Source organism: Rhodnius prolixus, unplaced genomic scaffold (genome assembly GCF_049639745.1).
Source record: "Rhodnius prolixus isolate KJV_2025 unplaced genomic scaffold, Rpr scaffold_3, whole genome shotgun sequence".
Classification (NCBI taxonomy): domain Eukaryota; kingdom Metazoa; phylum Arthropoda; class Insecta; order Hemiptera; family Reduviidae; genus Rhodnius; species Rhodnius prolixus.
Genome location: NW_027411603.1, coordinates 46486147 through 46513281, shown reverse-complemented (window position 1 = coordinate 46513281; position 27135 = coordinate 46486147). Strand labels below are relative to the sequence as shown.

General features: G+C 31.0%; 3 protein-coding genes across 7 annotated transcripts; 2 read left to right on the top strand and 1 right to left on the bottom strand.

Moving 5' to 3' along the window:
• On the top strand, positions 1–16425 carry LOC141453143 (1,5-anhydro-D-fructose reductase-like). Of its 2 annotated transcripts, XM_074125960.1 has the most exons (9): positions 1–165; positions 892–1004; positions 3655–3762; positions 10135–10302; positions 10396–10596; positions 10941–11115; positions 11195–11276; positions 12750–12909; positions 13000–16425. In XM_074125960.1, the coding sequence occupies exons 3-9, from the start codon at positions 3688–3690 to the stop codon at positions 13126–13128; spliced, it is 990 nt and encodes a 329-aa protein (XP_073982061.1). In that variant the 5' UTR covers positions 1–165; positions 892–1004; positions 3655–3687; the 3' UTR covers positions 13129–16425. The 2 variants fall into 2 exon arrangements, with proteins under 2 accessions (XP_073982061.1, XP_073982060.1); XM_074125959.1 differs by lacking the exons at positions 1–165; positions 892–1004 and adding an exon at positions 3316–3471.
• Positions 13444–18563, bottom strand: Psn (presenilin). 2 transcript variants are annotated; one of them, XM_074125958.1, is made up of 10 exons: positions 18425–18563; positions 17415–17632; positions 16645–16786; positions 16503–16570; positions 16205–16425; positions 16022–16120; positions 15851–15938; positions 15323–15507; positions 14946–15058; positions 13444–14116 (listed from the first exon to the last, which is right to left on the bottom strand). In XM_074125958.1, the coding sequence occupies exons 2-10, from the start codon at positions 17630–17632 to the stop codon at positions 13961–13963; spliced, it is 1290 nt and encodes a 429-aa protein (XP_073982059.1). In that variant the 5' UTR covers positions 18425–18563; the 3' UTR covers positions 13444–13960. The 2 variants fall into 2 exon arrangements, with proteins under 2 accessions (XP_073982059.1, XP_073982058.1); XM_074125957.1 differs by lacking the exon at positions 18425–18563 and adding an exon at positions 17720–17860.
• On the top strand, positions 18123–27135 carry LOC141453139 (uncharacterized). Of its 3 annotated transcripts, none has more exons than XM_074125937.1 (8): positions 18123–18263; positions 18566–18646; positions 19866–19958; positions 21684–21728; positions 22548–22595; positions 22927–23113; positions 24613–24784; positions 25360–27135. In XM_074125937.1, exons 2-8 carry the CDS (start codon positions 18604–18606, stop codon positions 26509–26511), a joined length of 1740 nt encoding a protein of 579 aa, XP_073982038.1. In that variant the 5' UTR covers positions 18123–18263; positions 18566–18603; the 3' UTR covers positions 26512–27135. The 3 variants fall into 3 exon arrangements, with proteins under 3 accessions (XP_073982038.1, XP_073982036.1, XP_073982037.1); XM_074125935.1 differs by lacking the exon at positions 18123–18263 and adding an exon at positions 18337–18478; XM_074125936.1 differs by lacking the exon at positions 18123–18263 and adding an exon at positions 18340–18478 and having other exon boundaries at positions 18553–18646.

Sequence of the window (27135 nt, the reverse complement as noted above, 5' to 3'; positions counted from 1 at the left end):
ACAATGCAACTCGAGGAAAAAGCCCCACTGAAATATCGCCCATCGATGAGGGCACTTTTCAAAACTTAAATGCCAACCAGTGGATGGCGAGTTTTAAAAATCTATATATTGGTTGGCAATGTATAAATCATTAAGCAGCTGACATAATGATTCATTTAATTAAAGGTAAGAGGAGAATAGAATAATTAAACCGTAGCTCATGTTTTCATTTTAATAGATTTACCTGATTAAAGACAACTGATAAAGTAAATCTGAAAACTGGTTTTATTTTATTTCTGGAGTTTAGGAATACATTTTTTTCTGAAAGAGGAAAATGAACTTCTAATCAGAAGTCTAAGTTCCTTCTGTTTCGAAGATATGTTGCTGGGAGCAATATTTTCATTTTGATAGTCCAAGTGTAGTAGCAACAGCTCCCCGGAACCGGGGATGAATGAATTAATAGTGAATATGAAGTCCTTGTAGAAATCATTCTACTGTTTCATGATTCACATACCATTTTTAACATTTCACTTTTCTTTTTTTATTTTGTTTTATTTTAGAAGAATGTTTTTTCGATTCATCCTTGTCAATTAGAAGTTGTAATTTTATATGATTTCTACATTTAAGACAAAAAATTGTCTTTTCAAAACATTTATCATTTCTGAAATAATATTGTGGTTAGATAAGGAAAATATATTGATCATTTCTTAATTGTGAAACTCCTAATATTGTGTATAGTACTGACTTTTAGGTAATTTAGCCAGGAACGGGGCCTATTTGGTTAGAACAAATTTATACAATTAGTGGGGCTTACGTCTGTCAGTATATTTTGTCATATGGTAGCCAACAGATGTCTGAGGACATAACAGTATTTAAAAAAATAGACATGTTGAAGTTTTTTTCGTTTAACAGGAGTTACTTGAAGTGTTACTAACAACATTGAAAGCGCAAAATGTTCTGAAGCTTTTTTGACGCTTGGGAGTCTGCCGTATGTTTGAATAAGCCTGATCTCTGTACTGGACAAGGTAATTAAAGGTTTTCATGATTTTTAAGTCCGAAAGGATGATTATAAAAAAAAACCTGATCGCTCTGATAAGGGTTTGTGTGAAAAAGGAGTTTGGAAAATACGGTTTTTGTGACATTAATAGTGAATGTAAGCAGTAAGATTGAAGAATATTTATTTTGCAAACTTTTGGGAACCTCTTTCTTTCTATAAAAACCCTTATCTTTACTGGTATTGATAGTTTGAAAAAGATTTCCATAAAATTTACGCGAGATTTATTTAGGCAAATCAAAAAAATTTCTTGCTGAGGCATTTTTTTTTTTTTAATTTATTTTTATGATTATGATTTTTGCTATAATATGAAAGTCTTCCAATTTATCCGTCTACACACAAAATTAATACCTTGTCAATTTTACTCGAATAAATAAAATTACGGAATAAAAAAGTTGAATAACAATCTGACAGAATTGTTATCAAAATGACAATATTTTATACGAACAAGTCGAAATAATGCATTAAAATTTTCCAAACATTGATTAATTCCCGAATATCCATATTATTAAATATATTTATAGCAACATTATCTAATATGTTGCCGGAACCGTTATGAATTCTTTGTTCAATCGAATAGGTATATAAGATAATAAAAGCATATTGTTTCTAACATAAGGTTGTGGCCTTGACTGGTATGCGTTAATAACGAATTCAATGTAGAAGTTTTTACAAAAATTGGACTATTTCTTTGTAAATATTTAATACTTATTGATTTTATAAGGCAAAAATGTTCATAACAGGCTAAGTAAAACAGCAGGGTGGTTTTAACATTAGGAAAACTAAGGCAATTACAAATAATCAATAGTGTTGGTGCACATGAGCATTATTATAAATAATTCCCCCTGGAAATAATATATAAACCAGCGATTATTGACTGTGACAGCCAAAATCAATATCGACCTGATAAAATATCAAAGTGATACTTTCAATGCAAGCCAGTGTAAACATACTTGATGGTGAGAAATTATTAGTTTAAATTTAGAATCTTAATGAAAAATGAAATTATTGTAATCTTCACGAATACGATTGAACAGATTTTTATATCTAGGCTTGCAAACTGTAAGATTAAAAAACTTCATTTTTATATACAAAACGTTTTACTGAAATTTAGGAGAATCTATGAACTAGGTGTTTCTTCAAATTGCCATTAGGGAAGACAACAGACGAAAATTGCTCATATTCATTCAAAAAATAAATTCCAAGGTCAAAACCGGAAATCGAATATAATGCCAAGAGATAAAACTATACCTTCTTGTCTATTACTTTTATTTGAAACATTATCTTTAAATATAATTTATGTTTTGAGGGGAGGGAATCAGCCGGGACGATTGTTTGGCTAGGTAAATCTATAACTGGAAGAAATGTGCATGAAATACTAGCATGAGTATATAATAATAATAATAATAATAATACTTTATTTGAAAAGAAATTCTAATACAAACATAAAAAATGAAAAGAAAAGTATTCTACGGCAATGGAAAACCGTCTGCCGGTGCATGAGTAAAAAAGTAAGCTTCGAGAAAGAAATTCAGAAATGCGAGTTTACAGAAGGTTAATTTAATGAATTCATTTCGTTCTTTTATTCAGTTATCGGAAATATGTATAATTCATATCCTAGAAAATGGAGAATCCCTAAAATAAAAATATTCTGGAAAAATGCACATCTGGTCAAGCAATCTGCTTTAAAGTCCTAACTTTTGAAAATTATTGGTACTTTTTTAATTAAGTAGAATTTTACGATTTACTGAAACGATCTCTCCTCCGAAATCGCTTCTAAAAGTAATTTTTTCGTAAAAGATATTTTAGGTATCATAGGTCATCTGAAGGCAAAGTGTTTAACAAAATATAGATTTTATGGAAAATCGTTATTAAACGCTGATTAAAACCAAACCTGTTGTCAGGTTCTGTAAACACAAAATGTCACATTTGGACTTTTAGTTAATGAAATGTGCTTTCTTACAGACAGGAAATAATACTCATACAAAGTCTAACTTCTCAAAAAAAAAATGAAAAACATATTTTTCCCTCACGAAAATATTTATTTTTGGAGAAAACTCAAATTACTAGAAGATTAATTGAATGAATTCATTTCTTTCTTTTATTCAGTTATAATCGGAAATATAATTCAAATCCTAGACGTAAGAGAAAGCCAAGTAATCTAGATCCTTCAGCCTTCACCGTTACTTCCTTTATTTTATGTATAATCACCAATAATAAGAGATATAAACAATATGAATAAAACAACATTGAGAAATAATGATGTAACAGTGAAGGTCATCCCTTCTCTATAACGCCTTCAATAGTGCAAACCAGCCGCATTCAGATCCAAGTTGTTGGTGGTTTGGTACTTGCTTCGTGAAAGGCAAACTTCAGTCGATACTTAGAGCTTGCTAAGACAAGTTACAAACAATCATACATTGACAGAACTCTGAGATGTTAGTACATCAATCTTATTATTATATTTAAAAAAAATAAAACATTGTTTATTCTTTATAACGGTTTCTTATCCACGGTCGAATAACTAACTATACATACCGAGACTGTATGGATAATTTCTTGATATAACATTTATATTATTATTATTTTAATTTCCATAATTCTTTTCTGTTTTGTTAAAGTAATTTCAAACACCGAAATCTCCTGATTCAAAAATGACATTAAACAAAGATAGCGTGATAACTGCAGGAGACGTAAATATTCCGGTAATTGGACTCGGAACTTGGATGGTAAGTGTTAAAAAAGATTAGTAATGTTCTCTTTCAGAATAATTATCAGCCTATTTATTTACTAAACATGAAATTTGTTGTTAAGATTGGCTTTAGAATAGTTTTAAAGTTTGCTTCTAAAGGAATGTGAAACTTCTCTGAAATTCGTGTTCTCTAGAAAGAGGATAAAATAGAAAAATATTTCCAATAAATTCATAAATCTACATTTAAGTGACGAAGTTTCAAATGTATGTATACTCGAATACAATAGTAATACTCCTTACAAGGGGTAAGAAAAAATTAAAATATTTTTTCAAATTCACTTAATTTTAATAATCTGAAAGTTTCAAATTTTCTAAATTTGAATTCGCTGGTTAAATTAAAATTCAAAGGCTTTTTTTAAACGCCTTTCGAGATCGTAAAAGATACACTGATGAAGTTAAAGCACAACGATAAAAAAGACCATTTAAGTAATTGCAAGATTCAAGGAATAATAAGAATTAATTACCGATTTTTAATTAACGTGAGAACTTTTTTCTTTAAAATATTATAAAAAGAAAGAAGATATTTATCGTATCATATCTTTCAACTTTCTCATAATTCACTAAATATAAATGAAAGTTGGTTCGAGACGAAAGAATTACATTGTTTTTCTTAATTAAACATTTATATTGATTAACTATTATTGTTTTCGTAACATTATTCCAAAGATTGATTACACCATTATTGATTTTACGTCATCGAAATTTAATGATGGCCTAACGCCACCAATTTTGTAAAAAAAAAGTAGGTTTAAGTTAAACCTTGAAATTAGGTGGAAAAATAAACCACCTATAAACCTATCACTTTGGAGTGTAATATTCCTTATAAAATGACAGTTATTATATTTTTATAGAAGGTTCGATAAATTGCATATTATTATGCTGCTAATGTGGACAGTATAAAAGCTTGTCTAAGATAGTGTTTCCATCGAAATATGTTATTATAACGAAAGAGATAATTTTTAAATGTACATTTCATGAGTTGAAGTTTATTAAAATGGTAAAACGTATTGATAATAATTGAGGTAACATTTTTTTCCCTACAAAATTCATTTTCCAAGGGGTTTCAAACGGGTTTGATTTGTTAATTTGGAGCTTCTATTTGTTGTAAGCCCGAACTTTTTCATTTTTATTATGTCCATTAGAAAATAAGAGTGTGGTTTAAATGAAGTCCTTTTTATTTTAAAGATTCAGTTAGACTGACCGACATAGAGTAAACTATAGTAAGTGTTCTAATTTGGCAGGTTGGCTATTGTGTTTTCTTTTAGATGGGTTTGGGCCAAGATGAGTTTGTTTTTCATATAGTTTTCACTCGGAGGACAATTTTCCTCGAAATTCCTGTTCGGGAAGGACATTTTCTTATTCATCTTCCGCTAAGAACTCACGTTTTTAAATGAAGTGATTAATGATTATTAGTAGGAGAATTATTCATCTCTATAGAGATAGGGCCATCTTGTCTTCTTCAGGTACCCTCCTACTGGAAGCCCTACTAGTGTTATCAGAGTATGTTCTTTCGTTCCAAAAGAAATATATCCTTTGCTCTACTCTCTTGAAGTGCTCAAGTTCGTAGAAGCTGAATTTCCTTACCATGCTACAACTAGAAGTTCTAGCAAGAAGATTCTGAAGCAAATAATCACAGTACCTAGTAACTGTGCTTTATTCCAATATTTAATTCACTTCTGAAGAACATTTGATTTGAAATATATACATATATAATGCCTTACTTGGTAACTGCTTCTAAAAAACTTAGAAACACAAGCACTTTGAGTTTAATTTTTGCACTCTATTCTAAGAAGAATGCTATCTTTACGGGGGAGGTAGACGAGCCCTTTCTGCTGAGATGTTGTCGTCTCTGAGAGTATCTATTATTGCCTTTCAGCAAAAATTAGCGTCCATTGATGAGACTGTAAACCAACATCAAACATGTTAATCCATAACAACAACAGATTTGTTGTCGCACAATGGATTTGGTTTTTAGTCATTCATTGTTCCTATAATTTATCTATCTAAAGTGCGCTGTTACGCATAGCGCCAAATTCTATTTTATTTTAATTTTTTTCCCCACCAAATTTTTACCAAATTCCGGTACTAACTAAAAATACACTGGTGTTTAGAAAAAAGCGTTGAATGAAGTCTGATTTTGAGTTTATTATTTAATTGTCGTGACTTACATGGAGTTTTTATTCAAAATCTAAAAATAACTGTAAACCAACCTTCATTTGTGAGAATTAATTAATTCCTTGGATTATTACTTTCTTTGTACGCTGATTGAATTAGTAATAAAAATATTATCAATACATCGTATTTGCATTGTTAGAATTCATATGGGAAAAGATATTACCATTTGAATTCATTATTAATAGTAAAATATTAAACAACTGTAGAAATCGATAATTATGTGAAGACAATAATAAACGATGGGTGTAATGAAATATAAAACCATTTCTCCAAATTGGTACATGCTCTCGCATAATGAATGATCTTTATCGTATTGTAAAATTAGAATTGTCCGTTTTTCATTATTTAGGTATCTCTTTTTAAATTGCAATGTTTATTATTAGTATAGTAACATAAAGAGTATAAAGCCTGTAAAGAAATTATTTAATATAATTAAATTATTCAACTTTATTTCTAAGGACTTATTTTTAAGGAAAATATTTTATTCAAATCGAAAACCCAAAACTTATTTATCGTAACGTTAAAAATATTTATATATTATAATAAACGGTCAATTTTATTTTATAAATTCAATCTTTAAACACAACTGTTGATGATTAGTTTACATTTACTTTCTTCAAGCAGAAAATTCCATAAATTTCTTTAGATTAGTCTTGAACGATTCACAGTAATTATATGGGCAAAGCCTACAAATATTTGCCTTTCAAATGTTATTAGCCGTGAAATAACGGTTTAGCCATGATTACATAAAAACTTTTATTTTAACTTTTCTTTTAGTAGATGTACGTATATTATATTCTAATAGACAAGTACTTCCTAATAAAAATCTCCTTAACAAAAACTTACAGTTTAAAATGTTAAGTATAAGGGTTGATTAAATGCCAAAAGGTACACAAATCAGCAAGTGTCCATCATATCATTTCATTCATGCTTAGTTGATATAATTTAAGTAATTTTGCTGCATTAACTTTTCCTTCACATTTTTTAGAATTTATTAGATGTCACAGACCCTTATGCTGGCCAGTTCATTCATAATATTATTTTGTTATAATTATGATAAAATGTATATTATATCTTCGTTTTTAAATAGGTACTTTATTTTAACTCTATTCCAAATTATTCTTCGGATTTATCTTTAATATGCCCTTTATTCTGAGTAGTCACGTATGCATGCTTGTTAAAGTAGAAAAAGACAAAGTTAGAGTCGGCTACTGTTTAAATTTGAATCACGGATTTCAGTCTTAAATTCGTCTTACCGAAATATTCGTGAGCACAAATAACACACAGTAGATTATTCAACAACAATTATTCATTTCTCAATTGTAATTTAATTTAGAATTAAAACAAAATCATTGATATATGTTAAAGTAAGCATTTTTTTTAAAAAAGTTTTTGAATTTTCTAGCCTCATAATTTTTTTAATTTTTTATAACGTTTTCTTTTTAACCTGTAATTAATAGTTTGATTATTATAGATTAATAGATATTAAAGTCAATCTACAGAGCTACTTGAACAAATATTTTGTAGATGAAAATGGCCAGCATAAGGGTCTGTGACATCTAATAAATTCTAAAAAATGTGAAGGAAAAGTTAATGCAGCAAAATTACTTAAATTATATCAACTAAGCATGAATGAAATGATGGATACTTGCTGATTTGTGTACCTTTTGGCATTTAATCAACCCTTATACTTAACATTTTAAACTGTAAGTTTTTGTTAAGGAGATTTTTGTACCTTTTGGATAGATTTTTCTTTTTGTCTATTTTGCGAAGTTACATATCTGCTTTACTGATTTTTTTAAAATTTGGAATAAGCAATTCTATCATTATAACCTGATAAGGTGTTAAGTCGGAACCGTAACTACCACTGGAGAGATCTTTTAACAATTTTTTTGAGAAAGCGTTTTGAATAAAATAGGAAGGTATTTGTACGTAAAAAGCAAAATTAAACTGCGATTTCAGTACTTCCTTTTAAGAGGAGTAAGAAAAATAAACTGCGATTACAGTACTTCTCCCTAAAAGATAAAGAGGCAAAGCTTTTGAATCGAACGACAATTCATTAATGTAAATAGGTTCACCCATTGATAATTTTAACGATTGCAGTACTTCCTCTTAGTAGGTGTAAGAGCATGATGGCACTTCACAGCCAAGTAGAGGAACTTTAATCACTTCTTCATGCTAAATTTTATCAAAATCGGACTAAGCGTTATAGAAATATTGGTAATAATAGTTTTAGAAAGGGCCTTACTTGGGTGGGGCAAACTCCCCCCCCAATATGAGGCCTAGCGTCGAGACTTTTAAAGTGTAAATCTGTTCAAAATTTCGATTCGAATGACACTTCATTCATGAAAATCGGTTCACTTGTTGATAATTTGAAACGATTGCTATACTTCCCCTTAACTAGTGTAAGGGCAGATCGTCGCTTTAATGTTACGAAGGGGAGCCCTAACCCTATCATCCTGCCAAATTTTATCAAAATTGGGCTAGGATTTACAAAGTTATTAGTAACAATAATTTTGGAGGGGGCTTCACATATATGGGGCTAACTCCTCCTCCATTCGATATACAGCGTCGAGACCCCCAAAAGGCACATCTACATAAAATTCCGAATCGAATGACAACTCATTCATGAAAATCGGTTCAGGTGTTTAGGCGGTACGCAGTTTACAAAAAAGGTAACAACAAGAAGAAGAAGAAGAACAAGAACAACAATTTTTGAAAAAGCCGTTTTTGATCATTTTCAGCAACTTTTTTCTCAAAACCTATTAGATCTGGGTTGTTGCAAAAAAATTACAGTCATAAAGGAGGGTTTGCCCTATATTTTAAAGAAAATTTGGGAATTTTATCTTTTATAGAAAAAGAGAAAAAAATTGTCAAAGTTGGGTGTTTTTTAACGTTACGCTTTTTCGTGCAGTTTTTGACGATCAACCCTTATACAACTGTCCTACCGGACAGTTTTAATAATAATCTACAAATTATTGATTTTTTGGAAAGCTTCGTTTTTAAATAATATCAGATTTATGCTCTTTTAATAGTATATTTCACAAGAGCGGTCTGTAACTTAGCTTCATAATGAGTTATGAATCTGCTTACATCGTCATGCGGCGATGAAAGCACTGAATTTCTGTCTGCACTCCCGAAATAATGTTGGATTGCTTCAGGAGATTATGGGCTATATTCTTCTGCTAAAATTAGGTCGTTAGGGGATTTCGTGTAATGAGGAACTGGTTAGCTTAACTAGCAAGTCACTCCAGTTCATCGGTTTCGAGTTTTCAGTTGGTGAAACCTTCCACAATATGAGATTTTGTTCCAGCTGTTTACAAATTGGGTTTACGGCAACTGGCGAGAGGAAGTACCTTGGATACTTGGATAGGTACTGATGACTATGCTCTGATAAGGCTAGGGGATTACACGACCAAAGCGTATTGACGCACTTAATTAAAAGAAATACACATACATATTAGAAAAATATATGAATACACTTGGAGGATGTTACCCTTATCTTAATGTAAAAATTTAAGAAGAATTGAGTCTCTTCTAGCCTTTATAAAAAGTTATGTGGCAAGCTTAAGTAATAATACATTGCTTTCGATAATTTTATAATTATTTTTTATACATCTGGTTTTACATCTCCCTATCATAGTTACATTTCATTGTAGTTCGAAAAATGTTTGCCATGCTTGTGTCAATTGAACCTTAACATTTTTCCAGACAAGGTACAAAACCTTCGTAGTTCGAGAGTAATAAATGTTACCTGTTGAAACTTTTTTTAAATCAGTTACATCTAACAGTTGTTCCCTAGTATAATTATGATAGACAACAAAAGGTAGGCGGGAAATATCATAGAGCTCTCTCTGGGATAGGTATTAATCAGTTTGAAAACAATAACATTAGTTAATTAAACGTCAGTAAACAAAGGAGTCTTACAATGATCTCGAAGATTAGTTGTTTACGGTACCGTTTTGTTTGTAATTATTTGATCTTTGAAAGGAAAGAAAGAAGCGATGGGTAGTAAATCGATATGTTATTCTTTTCAAACTAAAAGGTTTCAAAATTATAGAGGGCAATTGGTGATTACACTGTGATTTAGTATATTATTTTAGTTTTGTTTACATTAACAAGAAGAAACTTTTATTTCTCTTGATTAATTTTGGCAAACGTTTAATTTTCACAGTCAAGTGAAGACGAAATTGAGAAAGCAATTGATGCAGCCCTAGAATGCGGTTATCGACTTATTGACACTGCTTATGTATATTATAACGAAAAATCAATTGGGAAAGCATTGAACAAGTGGTTGGAATCTGGTAAAATTCGCCGTGAAGATCTATTTATAGTCACAAAAGTAATATATAATTTTATTTATTTTCTTGCAGAAATTATGGATTCATATAATTAAAGAGGTAATAAAATTAATATAAATATTTATTGTTTCTAGCTACCATTATTTGGATGTCGGGCAGAACATGTAGAATATTTTTTGAAGAAATCACTTGAAAATTTGCAACTTTCTTATGTGGATCTTTATCTAATACACAATCCAGTTGGACTACAATTAAAAAATGAAGAACCATTTCCTAGAGATGAAAGTGGCCGTCTATTACTTGATATGGATACAGATCATCTTGCTGTATGGAAGGTATATTTATTTCTTGTATTAATGTTAGACGATTATTATGATTTGAAAAATTGCTCACATAGATTGCTCTTGAGAGTTGGCAAGAAAGTCTGGTCCATCAGTTTGGGAATAGAAAAATTGACTTCCACTATTTTTATATTATACACGACACTTCCAGAAACTAACTAGAAACATCGTTCGTATGACAAACATATAGTGAAGTCAAATTCTCTACACTAAACTTATGAATCAACCTATTTATTGATGATGGAAAATTTTATGGGTATTCACTTTTTACTAAACAATTATTAAATGAATCACATAAAAGAATTTCTTTCATTCATTGAATTTATTTTTAACCACAGGAAATGGAAAAACAGGTAAACGAAGGTCGAACTCGTTCAATTGGCGTTTCGAATTTTAATCTAAAACAGTTAAAAAGAATAGTTGAAAACAGTCAAATTAAGCCCGTTAACAACCAAGTTGAAATGCATATTTACTTACAACAAAGAGATTTAGTCGACTATTGCAAAGAAAATGGTTAGTTAGATATTTCATTATTCCAAATTTTGCTAATTTAATATATTGTTAAAAATTAATTGTACAAAAAAATTCGCAGATGTTGGAGTTTGTGCATATGGGCCTTTAGGTTCGCCTTCTTTGTTAAATTTTACTAAGAATGCTGGGATTTCAACTGAGGGGTAAGAGTAATCTTTTGAAGAGAATGATTTGAAATGGGTTCAGAACATTTCTTATACTATCTCCCTCTTCCTCAAAATAATTGATAGTCAATGATGTCATAATCTCAACTTTCCTAGTATTCAGGTCTTAAAATGCATGTCATTAAACCTCAGCTTATCTCGATCCTCATTTGGTATCTGATTAGCACCAAACAAAGTGTATTTAATTTCTGTGAAAAAGGAACTGATAGTCAACTGAGAAAGATCTAGACCCACACCAGGTTGGGTACTCCTGTTGACATTATTCTAGTCTTACGCATTTTGTTATGAGGCCCAACAAACCTCTCCAAATGGTTCGATTTTTACTCAGTGCACTGTGTTGCCTGGAGAAGAAAAACGCACTCTTGAATCTTTGTGAGATGCAACTATCAGTTATTATAACTATTAGCACTTGAGATCAGAAAAGGAGTTAGCCAAGTCTAACTGGTGTATAAAAACCTTGGCCGCACGAATAGTGGAGAGTTCTCTTCAAGGTTTACAATAAGCATCTTTTTGCTACTACTTAGCGAACAAGACGTATAAATGTCCGAATAAATGAAAATCTTCCTTCCACGATAATATATTTACTATGATATTTTAAGATAAAGATAGGAAATAGAATTTATGGATTAGACTTTTTTTTTGGCTTCCCTTCAATTCGTTAAACACGAACATCTAAATTATGAACGTAAAGTTATAAACCAAATCCATCGCGAAGTATAAGATTTATTGAAATTCACTTAGTGAACTGTTTATATATGTGATATTGGACTTGGATAATACACTTTGTAGAACCTAAGTTGAACTAAATTGACACCAATAAGTAGAGTATCACCACACTCCCCCTCCAGAACTACTTAAAAAATAATTTTCTCAGTAATAATCGGTACGCAAATATACGTAATAACTATGTGATAGAACTGCACATAGTATTTCGCCAAAAGTGCCGCCTTAAAGAGAACCATCATCTCTTAATCTTAATGAAATTTCCCTGGGTAAATGCTTCAAATAGAAGTTGTGCTGAAAGTATAATGAGTGTAAAAATTACGTTTTATATATTTTATTATATAATTATAAAAAATATGTAAATGTTCAAAAATGAAAATTTTATTTAGTGAAATGGTTAACTTTTAGTATAAGATTTATTAATTTATATTTAAATTTATAAGATTTATTAATATGGGGTAACCAAAATGAACTGTAAGTTTGAGCTTTCTATGATTTTACGTTTTTGCTAGCGTTCTGAAACATATGTAGTCAACTTTCTTATATCATTTTGTTGGATTCGTGGACCTCAATGCTGATACTTTCGATAAAAATTCTATTTAGAAAATTTGATATGAATGGTAAATTTCAAGCCATCTTGAATTAAGAATGATATTAAGAAAAGTTAGAAAAATAGTGTTTCCCAAATTTAATGTTTAACAAAGCTAATAGTTCTGTCATTTTTAACAGAGTACCCCAGTTGACACCTTTAACTGATCCAGTTGTTGGAGAAATAGCAAAGAGATATAACAAAACTCCATCTCAGATTCTGTTGAGATTTCTAATACAATATGGAGTAACTGCAATTCCCAAAAGCACAAATCCAGATAGAATTAGACTTAATTTTGACGTAAGCATATTAGTCTAATTATTCGCATTTGATTTTTGTGAACTATAATATACACATATATGTATTTTAATGTTCGCCTCTTATTCCTAGATCTTTGACTTTGAACTGAACGCTGATGATTATGATCAATTGCTTAATTTAGATAAAGGCGAAGAAGGAAGATTGTTTGCTAAAGGAATATTTTCAGAAATGACAGTTCATCCAGAGTATCCTTTCTAAAAGTTTATTTTCATTTTAGACTAAAAATACTGTTATATAAATGTAAATGCGGTTGTTGTTTGTATCAATTAGTAAATTTTTTTTTGTTTCGATGTTGGTTTCACACACAAAAAAAAGAAAAGAAATAAGACTAAGCTTATCAGACTAAAAATATATTGTGCACAAAAATTTTCAGTAGGTTCAGTTTATACAGCGCAATTTATAAATAGAATACAATTTTTTTCGTGTGTGTGAACTTGTCTTCTCATTTAAAAACCGTTCCAAACCAGAAACCTAACAGAATTATCATAAGTTCAAAATATTCAAACAATTAAATCAGGTTTATAATGTTTATTAAATCAAATTAATACAAATATTTACAAATAATTATGCATTAGTTGAAATAGTTACAATTTTTTAAAAAAAGAATCACCTGGCAATATATAATTAAGAAAATGTAGGAATGAACTTTTACATAGTTATAAAGCAAAAGTATGAGTGATCAGTAAATATAAAATTTCTAGGGAATATCCATTTATAACAATTGTTAATAGTATTAGGTTGTACAACCATTTATTAATACAACTTCATTAATTAAACATTTTTTGGTCCCTTGTTACATGTTGCAGTGTTATAGACCTCCTTTAGACCAAAATTGTTACAAAACTTAGAAATAATCTCTAAAAATAGTTAAACAGTTCGAAAGTTTACTAATACACTTTCTTTCACTTTATAATTCATTGGGGTGCAATCTTGCACTTAAGTTCAATTAAATAACTTTTTTTTTAAGCCTTCAAGGCGTACATATTGAAAAAAAAAAAAGAATTGTTTTCATTTAAATCTTTCTTACTGTTCAGACGAATATTTGTTTGGTAGTTAGTGCATCAGAAAATGGTTGGACGATCTCTGTAGTAGTGAAATAGAAAATTAGGCCAAATGTTATTGAAATTGGTAAAGCTGGCAGCGCTTTCTTAAATATAGCCAACAGTAGTAAAGTCAAAGAAAGACCCTGAAAACAGGTAAAAATTAATAAAATGAAACTTTTAAAACAAAAGATCAATGGTTCTCAGAATACGATTCATTTGCTTGATTAGCTGAGAAGAAAGAAAAAGTAATAAAATATTTTTAACTGTTACCCAGACAAGGTAAGCAGGTATTTTCTATTGATTGATTGTATCATGAAAATGTTTTGTCAATACTCGAAATAGTATTAACAATTAGGGAATGTTGGTTACATGGGTGAGGATATCGGTTGTGGAGCGTGAAGTGGAGGTTCTCCAGTATGAATCCAGTGTGCAACTACTTTTTATTGGTTAGAAAAAATGTTAATTGTTAAATCAAATTAATACAAATATTTACAAATAATTATGCATTAGTTGAAATAGTTACAATTTTTTAAAAAAAAGAATCACCAGTATGGTACGAGCTTCCGGATCATGACACCTAATTTGTAGTTTGGCGTCAAGCCCCGCTTAAAAAAAAAATTGCCATTACTCAAATTATTCTCTTGACAATTTGAGGAAACTTAAAACTGTTTGGTTTGTTTCACCTTAGACGTACTACTTGTCCTATAGTTTATTTAAATCTGACTATACTTCCGTGTATGGCACTAGCAGATACATTGACAACTAAAATTTTGACAAATGTAACCCATGTGATACAGGGAACTTTATTACTAACTTGCCGACTGATTACATGTTGGGCCACCACGAAACCTAAAGCCCAAATATCGTTTTGTAAAATTTGCATTTGACGGCAACGAAGTATAAAAGGGTATACTCAATATACACTTAAAATATCAACTTATTTTGAACATATACAATAAATAACATACTTACTATTAAAATGGCAACAAAGCAAGCAAGGGTAGTATTCCAATCACCATTAGAAGAAGCTTTACCCACCAGTACGCTGTAAAAGATAAAATCTCCTAGGCCAAGTTTTACGCCACCTTAAAATAAAAAAGAAATTAAAATTTTTGTTCCAAATTTGTTGTAGTAAGTACGAAATGATTTACCAAATAGCTGGTTTAAAAAAGTGCGATCTAAACTTTACCGGACTGCCGATTCAAATCCGACAACTCACTTTTACGTTACACGGCTGCCCTCTTTCGCGAGTGTGCACTGTTCCAGCGTTTTTTACTTTTGGAAAATTGGAAGTCTTCTTCCAGTAACATTTTCTGTCTTTAAAAAACAAAAATACAGCATCTACTTACGTTCCTCTTCTTCATCTTGAGCATGTGGTGCTCCTTGAGGGTTTTGTGTAGAAATGCGGGTAGGCTGACGAGGTTGAAAACCTGAAGATGCTTCATGAGCAGCCACAGCTCTCTGCCGTCCTTCCACTCTTGCTTCCAAGCCATCTGCCCAATCAGCACTGAAGCCATCTTCTCCTCCTGAAGCTGTTTTAAGGAATTAAACATGATTTTGATGCTTATTATTTATTACTAATTATAAATGAAACGAAGTTCTACAGATAGTTGGATCATCCTCAATGCTGAGTAACTTCGAAGTTCTTACCATTGATAGCTTAACCTCTGAAACTAGCCAGGATCAAAGCATGACCTATACATATATAAAGCTGAAATAGCACGAAGTTTCTTTACTAAAATCTATCATAAAAAGTTCTTTCCTCCTACAATAAAATGACACAGTAAGTCTCTTTTTTGCAGCGCTACACGGTGAGCAGTTTCTTAATCTTAAGCTATACGCTTCATATCAAGACTTTTTATAATAAATACTTAACTTGTGGGGTCGAAACAGATGAAGATGTTTTTCCTCTCTGAGCGTTGTCTTCATCACTAATCTTATTAATCAAGCTATAGATAACGGTAGCTGTAAGTAAAGATATAAATTAAACAATCATTAAAAAAAAAAAACAAGACATGAAATAAAAACCAGCAATTCTCAATACTGACAGGAATATATCAGGGCTGGAAATATTTGTTCATTTCTTTCTTGTGCTGTCTCAACTAAAATTCTTAAAGGCCCTTTTGGAGTCAATACAGCGAATAAATCTTCAAACAAATGGAAGATATTTAAATATTTTATAAAATCAATTCAATGTAGTTTAATTCGGAAAAAACTGAATTTAAGATTACCCCAAACAGAAATCACAGCCAATACAACCCATGTGGTCCATTCTGGTAGATATTTGATAAATATAAGCGCCATCAGAGCTGCTAGGAATATTAAATATGCTTGTTGCATGTGCAACGGACCTTTCCAATGTATACAAATCATACCCATTGTCCCAAAATTCCACATGAACAAACAAAGAGTAATGAAATCAAAAGGTATGTTGTAGGCCCTTAATACCTCTCTGAAATGTAAAAAAGTAAAAAATTAAAAAAAGTTTTTAATGAAAATTTTCCCATCTTGATAGATTTCAGTACTTACAAAAGATATATGTAAGAAAATATTGATAGCAAAATGAGTGAAGACATGATTAACCAGCCATGAATTATCTATAAAAAAAACAAAAATTATGAAGAAATTATATATTTCCATACATATTATAAAGCAGAACTTTTCTGATTACCTTATAACAGCGATATTTGTATAGTAAAATTAATAATACTGTCATTAACACTATTACGCTTAAAAGAATAGTAGCATTAGCTAAAGCATTCCACATTTTAGTCCCTGGATCTGAGGATCTTTCATGAAATGGGGTGTACAGCCTAAAAATAAAAATAATAAAATGAAAGCAAAATATTCGACCAAAGAGACTCAGGATCTAATCGTAAATAGTTTCCTGTGATTCGAACTGATTTAATTGCGCCCTTCGAAAAACTCCAAACATTTTACATCAAATAAGCAACCAATAAAATGATCTAATTCCTCCACTAAAAAATCTAATTTACTTTCTTTGAATGAATTTTAGGGAGTCTATTAAACTAAGCGTTTTAGCTATCCAAAACATAACTTCTCGTCACCAAACGGACAGCCTTAAAAGGAGTGGATCGAGCTAAGCGAGTCTCATGGAATTCGCAACCATCACCATCCTATCTAGGCTTTGCAGGTAGCATAAACTCCGAACTCAGACGTCCTATATTAAAATATTTCACAGTAAATTTTTTTAAATTAAATGCACCTCCCAACTTCTCATTTTGCACGCACTTACAAGTTGCATATTCGATTTGATGACCATATTTTTTTGTTAAATATTTATCAGATCGTGAGGTTGAAAAAGAAAAACTTGAGAAGAGTAAACCAAGATAAACGTGTTAATTAGCATTTACTACACCAACTATCTTAAAAATTGTAAAATATTATTGTATTAATTTAGTGAAATAAGTTATGACTCACAAGTATATGTCTCTGGTAGAGTAAAAAGTAATATTGTTCATAGTAGCAACTACTACAAGAAGACAAAGAGAAACTGGAACAAATAATTTAATAACGTGAGCAGCTCCATATTTTAATTCTTCTTCTTCATCCCATTCATGGGGAGCTTCACCAGGAACAGGGCCCATAGCACCCCCTAGGCCTTCGCCTCCCGGTTCACCACATGCAGATCCGTCCATCTAGTCAGAAAAATATAGGTAATAGTACTTTTGCACATTCAGAGACACTTCTTATACAAAAAAGCATAAAGTATCAATGTCACTTACAGGAGCATTTTGGTAGGACGTATTTTTAGCTAGATCAGAATCTCTTTTTCTGACTGAGCGAACGTCAGTCCTTACTTCATTTACCAACGCATCCATCAATGCGGTACACTCATTAATTGACTCTAAATCACTATCAGACATTCAATAATTCTCAAAATTTCCACTTGAAAACCTCTGCATAACCTTCCTATGAGCAACTACTACACCACAATCACAATCAATTACAATTACAGTTGCCGTCCAGTAGCAACTTTATTGCTTACTACATCATGACATTAGTTGTAAAATATAAAATATCAAATAATCTTTGCATCCAATAGTTATTTTAACGCAAAACCGTTCTATAATAAATTGCTTGAATAGTTGAAATTAGTATTTAATCTATATATTTTTTTAGATTGCTCAATTTTCTGGGTTTATTAATGCTGTGTAAAAGTTAAAAATCGAAATTTCTCCCTTATGTATCATTAAATATGTACGCTATGCATTCATTAAAGAATACATACGCACGTCGCACACTTGTGCATACCACCTACACTAATGGGTACGTCCTTACATCAATTGTTTGTATGTTTGAACCGAGCTATCTCTAACCCGCATTATTTTGAATAAATGTCGAGATTTCTCTCTGTCTCTCTGAAATGAATATGCCTTAATTGTTTAGTTAATTATTGTTCACTTGCTTATGTAAGATTAATTACTTACATATAATAATAGAAGATGGATTGGAAAGAATGGAATGAATCCATGTCTCGCCAAGTACGAATATAATGATATACATTTTTAATTTTTTTTTTTTTTTGTTATTATATTTTATAATTTCACTGTTAAAGTAAAATGTTTCAGCTTCTTTGAAAGTGATTGACTAGTGTCATTGAACAAAAATGGAAACTTCATTGCAAGCGACAGATGATCAAGCCAATCAAGGTAAATAAACTTATAGTGTTGTTTTTGTTCGTATGATTCTTTCAGTGTTTCAGAAAGTGAAAGGGATCCTTAGCCGCCTCGTGATCATAAGTAGAAATTTGACGATTTAAAAGTTAAAATTTTGTTCAATATAACTTTAAAATGAATCGCTCCTATCTTTATTAAATTATTTTGTACGATGAACATGATTATCATGTTGTGGACTAGGAAGTGGACTAGCCACTTCTTTATGGATTTTCCTCCCTATAGAAATTTAACTAACTACCCTTAAATTAAATCTACAACCCATATAGGCCGTGAGATGTAGAAGATAATTAACCTTTAATCTGTAACTCATTAGATGCTGGGTGTTCTAGGATAATCGCATTACTTACCTCTGTTTCATTCTTAGACTTTTGACAATGAGAGTCACTGACCCGTCAATATTTTGTTCGCAAAGAATTAGGGTTTGTAGCCTCTCCGTGTACAGTCTATACTTTCTGTATTCTCTAGGCAGCCCACGAAACAAAGTGCTTAGTTGCATACATTATTAGATCCGGAATGCTGGGTAATATCAACGATTTCATTCTGACCTATTTTCATCTATTTTCGGCAGATGAAGTCGTTGAAGAATACTAGGTCCTTTTGATTGAATTAGATGAGCAAGTAGCGTTAAGACAATAGGAATCTTGTCGTCCCTTCTAGTATTTCAAGCAATTACATACCTACAGATACTTCAAGCGAATACCCAAAACTACACCCTAACATTCGAACAGTAAATATAAGACCTTAGAGGTAGTTGGTAAGTGCAATTGCTTGGCTTTTGCCAAAATGTAACCACTAGCTCATTGTACAGTTTTTAGACCTCTTAAAGTCAATGTACAACGCAAAGACTACAGGGAGATACAGTAGATCTTTAATTTATATGTATATAAAGACCTGTCAAAGGAAACAACTATCTACTCAAAGACAATGCTGTTAAGTCCAAAGACAGGAGTGAGATGTGACATAAAGAATCAGGTTTGAATCAAGTATTTGAATAAAATCCAGTTTGGAGAAGATAAATTACTCTTACCATTGATAAATTTTTCCTTAAACGAAAGGGAGTAAGTGCATGCCAAAAATTATTTATTCTAGGAATTTTTTGCGAACATAAAATAAAAGGCTTGGATACCTCTTTTATAATAAACTTGTTACTTAAATTTGTTAATTGAAGCTTAATTTGGCCTTTGTTTTCTAGAGTTTCTAAACTTAGTTCAAGTAAAACAAGAAGCAGACGAAGAACCGCATATCGTATATGACGATAAAGAGCAATGGGCTTTTTTATTTAATGGTAAAGTATTACATTAATTTGTGTAGATTAGTAGAAAGTAAATCTTTGAATTTTCTCACAAAATTGGAAAAATTAAAACCATCCGTCATTTTGAAATAGTTTACGCTTGACATTAAGAATATTTTATTTTTTAACTATGAAGTCCCTTTTATTAAATTTAAAAATTCTCTGTCTCTTAAATAATCTCTTGCAATCGCGTAAAGTAGTCAGTTCCATTCAACAATAACAGCGGATGATGTGGAGATTGTAGCACTTCTCTTGGAGAGGATAAATTACTCTTACTATTGGTAGATTTTTCCCTAAATGGAAGGGAGTAAATGCATGCTAGAAAATTTTTAGTTAACTTAAAATAGCCATCTCCATAAAAAGCATAGATGTTGATCTGTCTAACATAAATGAAGGGAAGGCGTATTGTTCTTTGTTTTTAGTGACCGAATCCATTAGGGAGAAAGAATAATTCCAATTTCAGTCATTATCTTTTTATTATTTTGCTGAGCTGTAGAACTATGGACTAGGTCATCTTCAGGGTTGTGAAACATATTTTACAATAGAGTTAATAATTGTGTTATATTGAATTTTTTTTAAAGTTATGTACTTTACAAAATTATTTACGTTTTTATAAAGAGGGTGTAACTTCTGTCCTGTTCTGTCACTCAGTTCATAAGAAGATAGTTTTGTTGCTCTTCATTTAAATTAAAATAATGATTGTTAATTTTCATAGCCAATTTAAAATTAAAAATTTGTAAGCTCATTAAATATTTGTAATCTAATTTCTTCGCACAATATTCTGGTGTAATCGATTGCTAGGAAATATTAAAAGTTGTTGAGCAAATTTAGAGTTCAGTTGAAGTGTGCTCAAATCAAAGACCGTCTCAAGCTGCATTGTTTATTTTAATTTTTGGAAGATAAAATAAAAATTTTACATCGGTAATGGTGGCCTTTCGGCATCCTCCTCCAATTATCCGGTTTAAAAGAAATGAAGCACAATAGTGAAAGCATAATATAGAATAAAATGCTCTCTTGTCATCTCAACCAGTAATTCGGTGAATCTGTAACGTCAATGCCATGTGAAAATGCTTTCACATGGGCAAGAAGCCGTGTTAAAGTCTGAAATAGGCAGAACTGTCCGATTTAGGTTCGTCAACTTGGGAATGGAGCCATTTTCGTTTGGGATCGTTTTCATCTTTTTTTCATTGGCCTTAGTTTTTCATTGACGCTCTTTCACTTCTCTTTTAACTTGTGACTTACTGTAAAACAGTACAATTTTAATAGCTGGTAATTAACTTAAATCCGCTTAACTAATAGTAGCACAATAAAAAATTGTTTCCAAACAAAAACATCTTTCAAACCATGCGCTCATAGAAAAAGTTATTTTATTTTAACCGAAGTTTAGTTAGTCATCGATTCTTCCATGAGTAAAAAGATTAAAGTAACGCCTATTTTTTCAAGCGGGCTTTACCTCCAACTGCCAATTAGGTATCGTGGAAGGAAGTGACTAGCAAATATACTTTACTTTTATGTTCTCATATTAAACATTAATTAAAATCCAAGGCCTAGACCGGGAATCGAACCTAGTACAACCACAATACATATTAGCTTTGCTTGCTTCGCCTCCAACCGTTCGGCTATAGCTTTCTCAAGTTGTGTTATATCAAGAGTAGATTCATTACATTTATTTTTTGCAGATATTTTGGATTTATTTAAAATTGATTATTACTTTTATAGATGCGGTTAACGAGTTGAAACCTGAAATAGCTAATATTAATAACGGTGAGTATTATGTGTACTGCTTATTCATGTAAGTTAACCACTAATCTACTTGTGCAAACCTTTTATTCATAGTCATTTAAAAAAAAAAAAAAAAATTGCATGAATCGAAAATCTAGTATCATAAACTGGTATGGTAATTTAACTCGACCCAATATTTTCTTTAATAATTCGTTGAGAAACGGTGGTATAAAATTAGTGAACATTGTTATAAGAGAAATTTTCGAACACTTCAAAATTTATAATATTCTTTCAAAAAAGTTCAATGCGTAATGTTTTACTTAAGGTCATAAATCGGGAGAAATAATAGGTGAAACCCATAAAATCCTGAGAAATTTAATTTGTATTTCTTAAATTAAATTTAGCTTTTAAAAATACATTTTTATAAATAATTTTTACCAGGGCATAATAACCCATAGGTTCTTAGGAGCTTCTTACAGCTCACACAGTTTTTACCGTTCGGAGATTGTAAGAGTTGTCTGTAACGAGAGAACATTGTCCGCAGATCAACAGTGCTCTGGAAAAAGCTCCGGGTCCCAATGACCTAAGATGATGTTGCGCCTTAAATTAAAAAAATAATAATAATAATAATAGAAATAGTAATAATAATACAACTAGTTATGTTCGTTGCCGTTGAACGACTTGGCCAAAGCCTTGATCGAAAAGAATGATTGAGAAGAAATTCTTCAGGCAAAAAAACAATTTTTTATTTTGACATATAACTCCTTATTTTTGCTTAATGAACTTTTAATAAGTAGTGTTAATGTACATTTAAGTGTGAAATAAAAGTAAAATTTTAATGAAGGAAGTGACTGATTTCAGAAAACGTTGTTCTTGCAGACAATGTGGAAGATTATTTATCTGAAGATGGTAAGTTTGTTTATTTAACTTTTTTGGACTGATTTCATTTTTTTTTTTTTTTTAATTTTTAAAGTTTTATATAGCAGTTAATGGCTTTTTATTCCATCAGATCAATAACTAACATTACCTAGTAAAAATATACGCTGATATTGTCCATCACATGATATAATTGTTAACACTAAATAATTAGTGATCACTGATGCAGGTAATTTGGCAGTTGTAGTGAATTGTTTGCTTTTGTTTTGTCTATTATATTCACTGAATTTCGAAAAATTAAAAACGAAATGAAAACAAAAAATTTCGATAAGTATTATTATTAAGATTAATTGTCATTTTGTAGAAATACAAAAATGTCATTGGTGCAGTTATACTACAACTGAATCTTTGGAATTAATTGAACATGACTTTGAAAAACATAGCAGATTTTTTCAAGGAAGGAGAATTTACAAATCATACAAGTGTCCATCGTGCGAATATACGTCTATAGATCCTGCAAATATTAGAAGTCATTTTGAAAGTAGTCACAGGTTTGCAAATACTTTTTGTATCGTATAATTAGTTAATAGTGTACATATATATAAAACTCGATTTACTCGGAAGGTAGTTCCTCATCGCTCGCTCACGCTACATTCTTCGCCTGTAAATCTATTAAAAATTATTAAATTTGTTTTAAAAGCTCTTTGTAATAAACTCATTTCTAATACGTTTAATCTCAAGTAATGTATTAGTAATATGATCTTAAAAAATGGTCTAATAAAATTTAAGAAAAGCTGATTGACAGAAATGTTACGAATGAATGAAAAGTGAGTAGTTTTGTACGAGCAATTAGGTGAAAATGTGTACACTTTTGTTGTTGTGTATGAAAAACCTTGCTAATTGAAACGAAAATTCTGTTATTAAAAAAAAAATTGCATATTTTGGTTTCATAATTGGAAGAATTAATGAAAATTTTAAATCGGACAGATTTGTTAATAAAATTTGTGATTAACAGTTCTTTTTGGTTTTGGATTAGATTCGTATAGAACTCGCCCAATTTAAAAGAGTGTATCGCTTTCTGGCAAAAGTGTGAATTGTATCACGAATAATAAATAAAAATAAGATGTAGCTGGCAGCTAGATTCGAACCCAGGATTTCTGCGTGCCAACCATTGAGCTAATATTGCCCTAAATAATGTGCAATTTCATGTTTATTAAATTATAGTTTTATTGGTTACTATTGTATTACTTTATAAGATAGAGTTTAGGAATGATTAGATAACAGAATTAATTGAAGTTGTCAAACTACATGAAAACTATGACGTCAAAAACATACTGACTATTCTAATAAAATGTCAAATAAGATGCTTGGGAGTAGATTAGTGCGACCTGTCTTGACCAGGACTAGGAATTAGCTACTGAAATGTTGTGTTGTGGTAAAATTGCGTGGCAAATGGTAAAAATTAGTATTCAAATGATTTTTCTTTCTTTCATTCGGATGCATCCTTGTGAAGTTTTTATGTTCACTAACGGATTGTTACCAAGCTTGCACATTTTATTGTTCTCTTGTCAAATAGAAATTGATGTCCGTCAACAAAGTGAATTATGTTTATTTAGTGAGGCATAATAATTAATTTAAAGAACACAATAAGTAGTTGTAGGTAATTGCTGAGGTATGTACGTGGCTGATGATTTAATGGCAGATAAAAATGGTACTAGTCTAACAACAAAAAACTGTTATCGTTTTTAAATGATACTTAGTAACATACAGGATCTTGTACACCTGTGTCACCTATTGTATCATGCAAAGTACTATCAAGACCGTTAAGCTGAGCAGATTTTATATCATGGAATGATGGGATTTGGTTATACAGTAATCACACTTGTTACTTGAGAAACATGGTTTTAGGTAGCTAGCAAACCAAAGTAGAAACCTAACTTTGAAAGCAATTCCCTGCAGCTACTACTAGAACAGCGACTTCCCCCTTTTTGTACTTAATTTTTAAAATGATTACTTTCTTGTTTGTAGAAAATTATTTATATTTTTCCAGTAAGTTTCCGGAACCTGATGATAGTAATAGTAGAAAAGAGAATCGTGCATATAATTTGCAAAGGAATACAAAGAAAAAGAAAAGGAAACAGTCGTGGCAAACTAAATTGTCAAAACAACGAGAGCAGAGAAGGTTAATCAGAGAATTAGAAGAAAATGGCCTCATACCTAAGGTGAGTAGCTTTAGGTATTTTTTTAAAATACTTAGTTAAATTTTTTTGCTAGCCACATTTTCTCAAACTACTATTTATTTTTCTCATCTTCAGTGTTTTAAATTACCTTCTAATTTTCTCTTACCACTATATATTTCTCTTTCTCCACTCCAGTGTTTCATCTAGTTTTTGGGGAACCCCGTCCGAAAGTATCTTTCAGAGAGAAGTGGTCCATCCGCTTCTTCAGGATCCTTTTTCCTATTTTTGTCTCAGCTTTACTAGATGAATGTAAATTAATTACATTCTTGCACACTTTCTTTTCCCACAAAAATAAGATTCTCTTCGTTGATCATGAATGGTTGTACTCAGCACACTTTCACAGTCATACGAATATCTTAGGCCCCACTTTAGGAAACAAAATTTCACTTAAAATAAATTCTAATATTAATCCTTAAGGAAACAAGCAAATACTTAACAATAACATTCTTTATTAATCCGTTTAAGCAAGGATAAATGAAGCTTGCTTAAGCCAACATGATATCTCTCTTAAACCTAATCTACATACATTAAATCGTACAATTTATCAAATGTTCCAGCCTAAGAATGTGGCGTCAGATGAACAAAGACTGAAAAGAATGCTTCAGGCGAGGAAGTACAGAGCTGCATTAAGCCCAGAAGCATTGTCCAGAAGGCGAATTAAGGACGCGGCTAGAATGAGAATGAAACGTGCCATGGAGCCAGAAGAAGTTAAAGCGGAAAGGAGGCGGAAGCAGGCGCAGCATGCTCGAGAGAAAAGGGCTACTGAAACTCCTCAACAGTTGGAATACAGGAGAACTATGCAGAGAAATCGAGCCAAAGTTAGAAGGTCACTGGAAACTGAAGAACAACGGGAGCGCAGGAAAGAGCGAGAACGCCTAAGAGCTAGAGAACGACGAGCTACAATGACCACAGACAAAAAGGAACGTATAAAAGAAGTGGAACGTTTACGTAAAAGATATGCTCGACAAAAGACAAATGTGTCGATTAGCAATGATTTTGTACATTCGGCAGAATTATTAGCCTCTTCACTTGCAACATGTGAAAATCCATATCAGCAATTGAATAATCTGTGTACATACCCACAGAATTGTATAGAAAATGAGGATGATCTGATGAGATTCTGTACGGTGTCCATGCATATGCTGACAGATTCAAATTCAACGCCTACAACTTTATCGAATACGGCTGCAATAAAAACAAATAAAAAGCGCGTTCGTTCAAGAAGTAAAGTAAACAGTGATGAAAAATCGTCTGAAGCTGTCAGCTATGAAACATTGACTACTAGTTCTCGTGTTTCATCTTTGAGCACTGAGCTCTCATCCGAACAGCAACCATATACTGTTAAACATTTGGACATAATGGCTAGATTACATAGTGAGATCGATACTGTGAATAGTTTTTGGAAAAGTACCGACACTATGACTAGTCAAGTGACGGAAAAACCTGCGATAGTTGAAATAAAAAAAGAGGTTGTTATCAAAGAAGAGGATGAGTTGCTAATCCCTGACGAAATATTGCATCAAGAGGACCAGTCGGAATCTGTCTCTGTTAGCGACCTTCAAGAGTCGCATGAAAGTAAAATTGAAGTTGTTCTTCCATTAGAAGTACAAGAAGATTCAACTTTGAATTGTTTAAAATATTCACCTTTGACGAAAATGGACAAGATAAACAAATTATTAGAAAGAATGAGTGGAAAAAGTGAAAATTGATTGAGATGTATATTTGAACAGTTGTGTAGCATCAAGCTGGGAAAAAAATCATGCGTTTTTAAGGACATTTTGTAATGAAAGAAGAAATGAACAAAATTTCTGAGTACTATCTTCGCAATGGATAGCTTGGGCTTGAATCAATATCGCCTGCAACCAGTCATTAAAGAGGAACTTCCTCATTCCTCACAACTTCAACAAGTCAAGAAGAAATTACCAATAAAAAATTCCTTGATTGTCTGTGTATCTATAAATTAGGTAATTACGCAGCACTGTTACAGTGCACATTTACCTTAATGGGTAATTACTACTTCTTTCTTTTCCCATTCTAAAATTTTCTTATAAATTTAACGAACAAATATTTTTAGAGTGCATGTTATTTTAAGTGTATCGATCTCAAGCCAAATTACCTTATTTTTAATGAAGTGTTTTATGAAGATACTTTTCTTAAAATTAATTTTATTTGAATCAAAAGTATAACACGAAATTTTATTAAATTTTAAGTGTGAGATTGATGTGATAGATTTAATGTTATACATCACGCGCAATTGAGAGGGAGAGATTATTAATATAAACTAAATTAGTGCTATAATTTTTAATAAAAAATCAAGTATAATGAACTCAGAA

Excerpts from the sequence above, each read along its gene's own strand:
- LOC141453139 (XM_074125937.1), top strand. The coding sequence starts at position 18,604 with ATGGAAACTTCATTGCAAGCGACAGATGATCAAGCCAATCAAG. Across the intron at positions 22,596-22,926 it reads AGATTATTTATCTGAAGATG|AAATACAAAAATGTCATTGG; the intron begins GTAAGTTTGTTT and ends GTCATTTTGTAG. Across the intron at positions 23,114-24,612 it reads CATTTTGAAAGTAGTCACAG|TAAGTTTCCGGAACCTGATG; the intron begins GTTTGCAAATAC and ends ATATTTTTCCAG.
- LOC141453143 (XM_074125960.1), top strand. The coding sequence starts at position 3,688 with ATGACATTAAACAAAGATAGCGTGATAACTGCAGGAGACGTAAATATT. Across the intron at positions 10,303-10,395 it reads ATCTATTTATAGTCACAAAA|CTACCATTATTTGGATGTCG; the intron begins GTAATATATAAT and ends TATTGTTTCTAG. Across the intron at positions 11,277-12,749 it reads GCTGGGATTTCAACTGAGGG|AGTACCCCAGTTGACACCTT; the intron begins GTAAGAGTAATC and ends CATTTTTAACAG.
- Psn (XM_074125957.1), bottom strand. The coding sequence starts at position 17,860 with ATGTCTGATAGTGATTTAGAGTCAATTAATGAGTGTACCGCATTGATG. Across the intron at positions 15,508-15,850 it reads TCATCTGTTTCGACCCCACA|AGCTTCAGGAGGAGAAGATG; the intron begins AGTTAAGTATTT and ends ATTCCTTAAAAC. Across the intron at positions 15,059-15,322 it reads TCAAGATGAAGAAGAGGAAC|GTGGCGTAAAACTTGGCCTA; the intron begins GTAAGTAGATGC and ends TTTTATTTTAAG.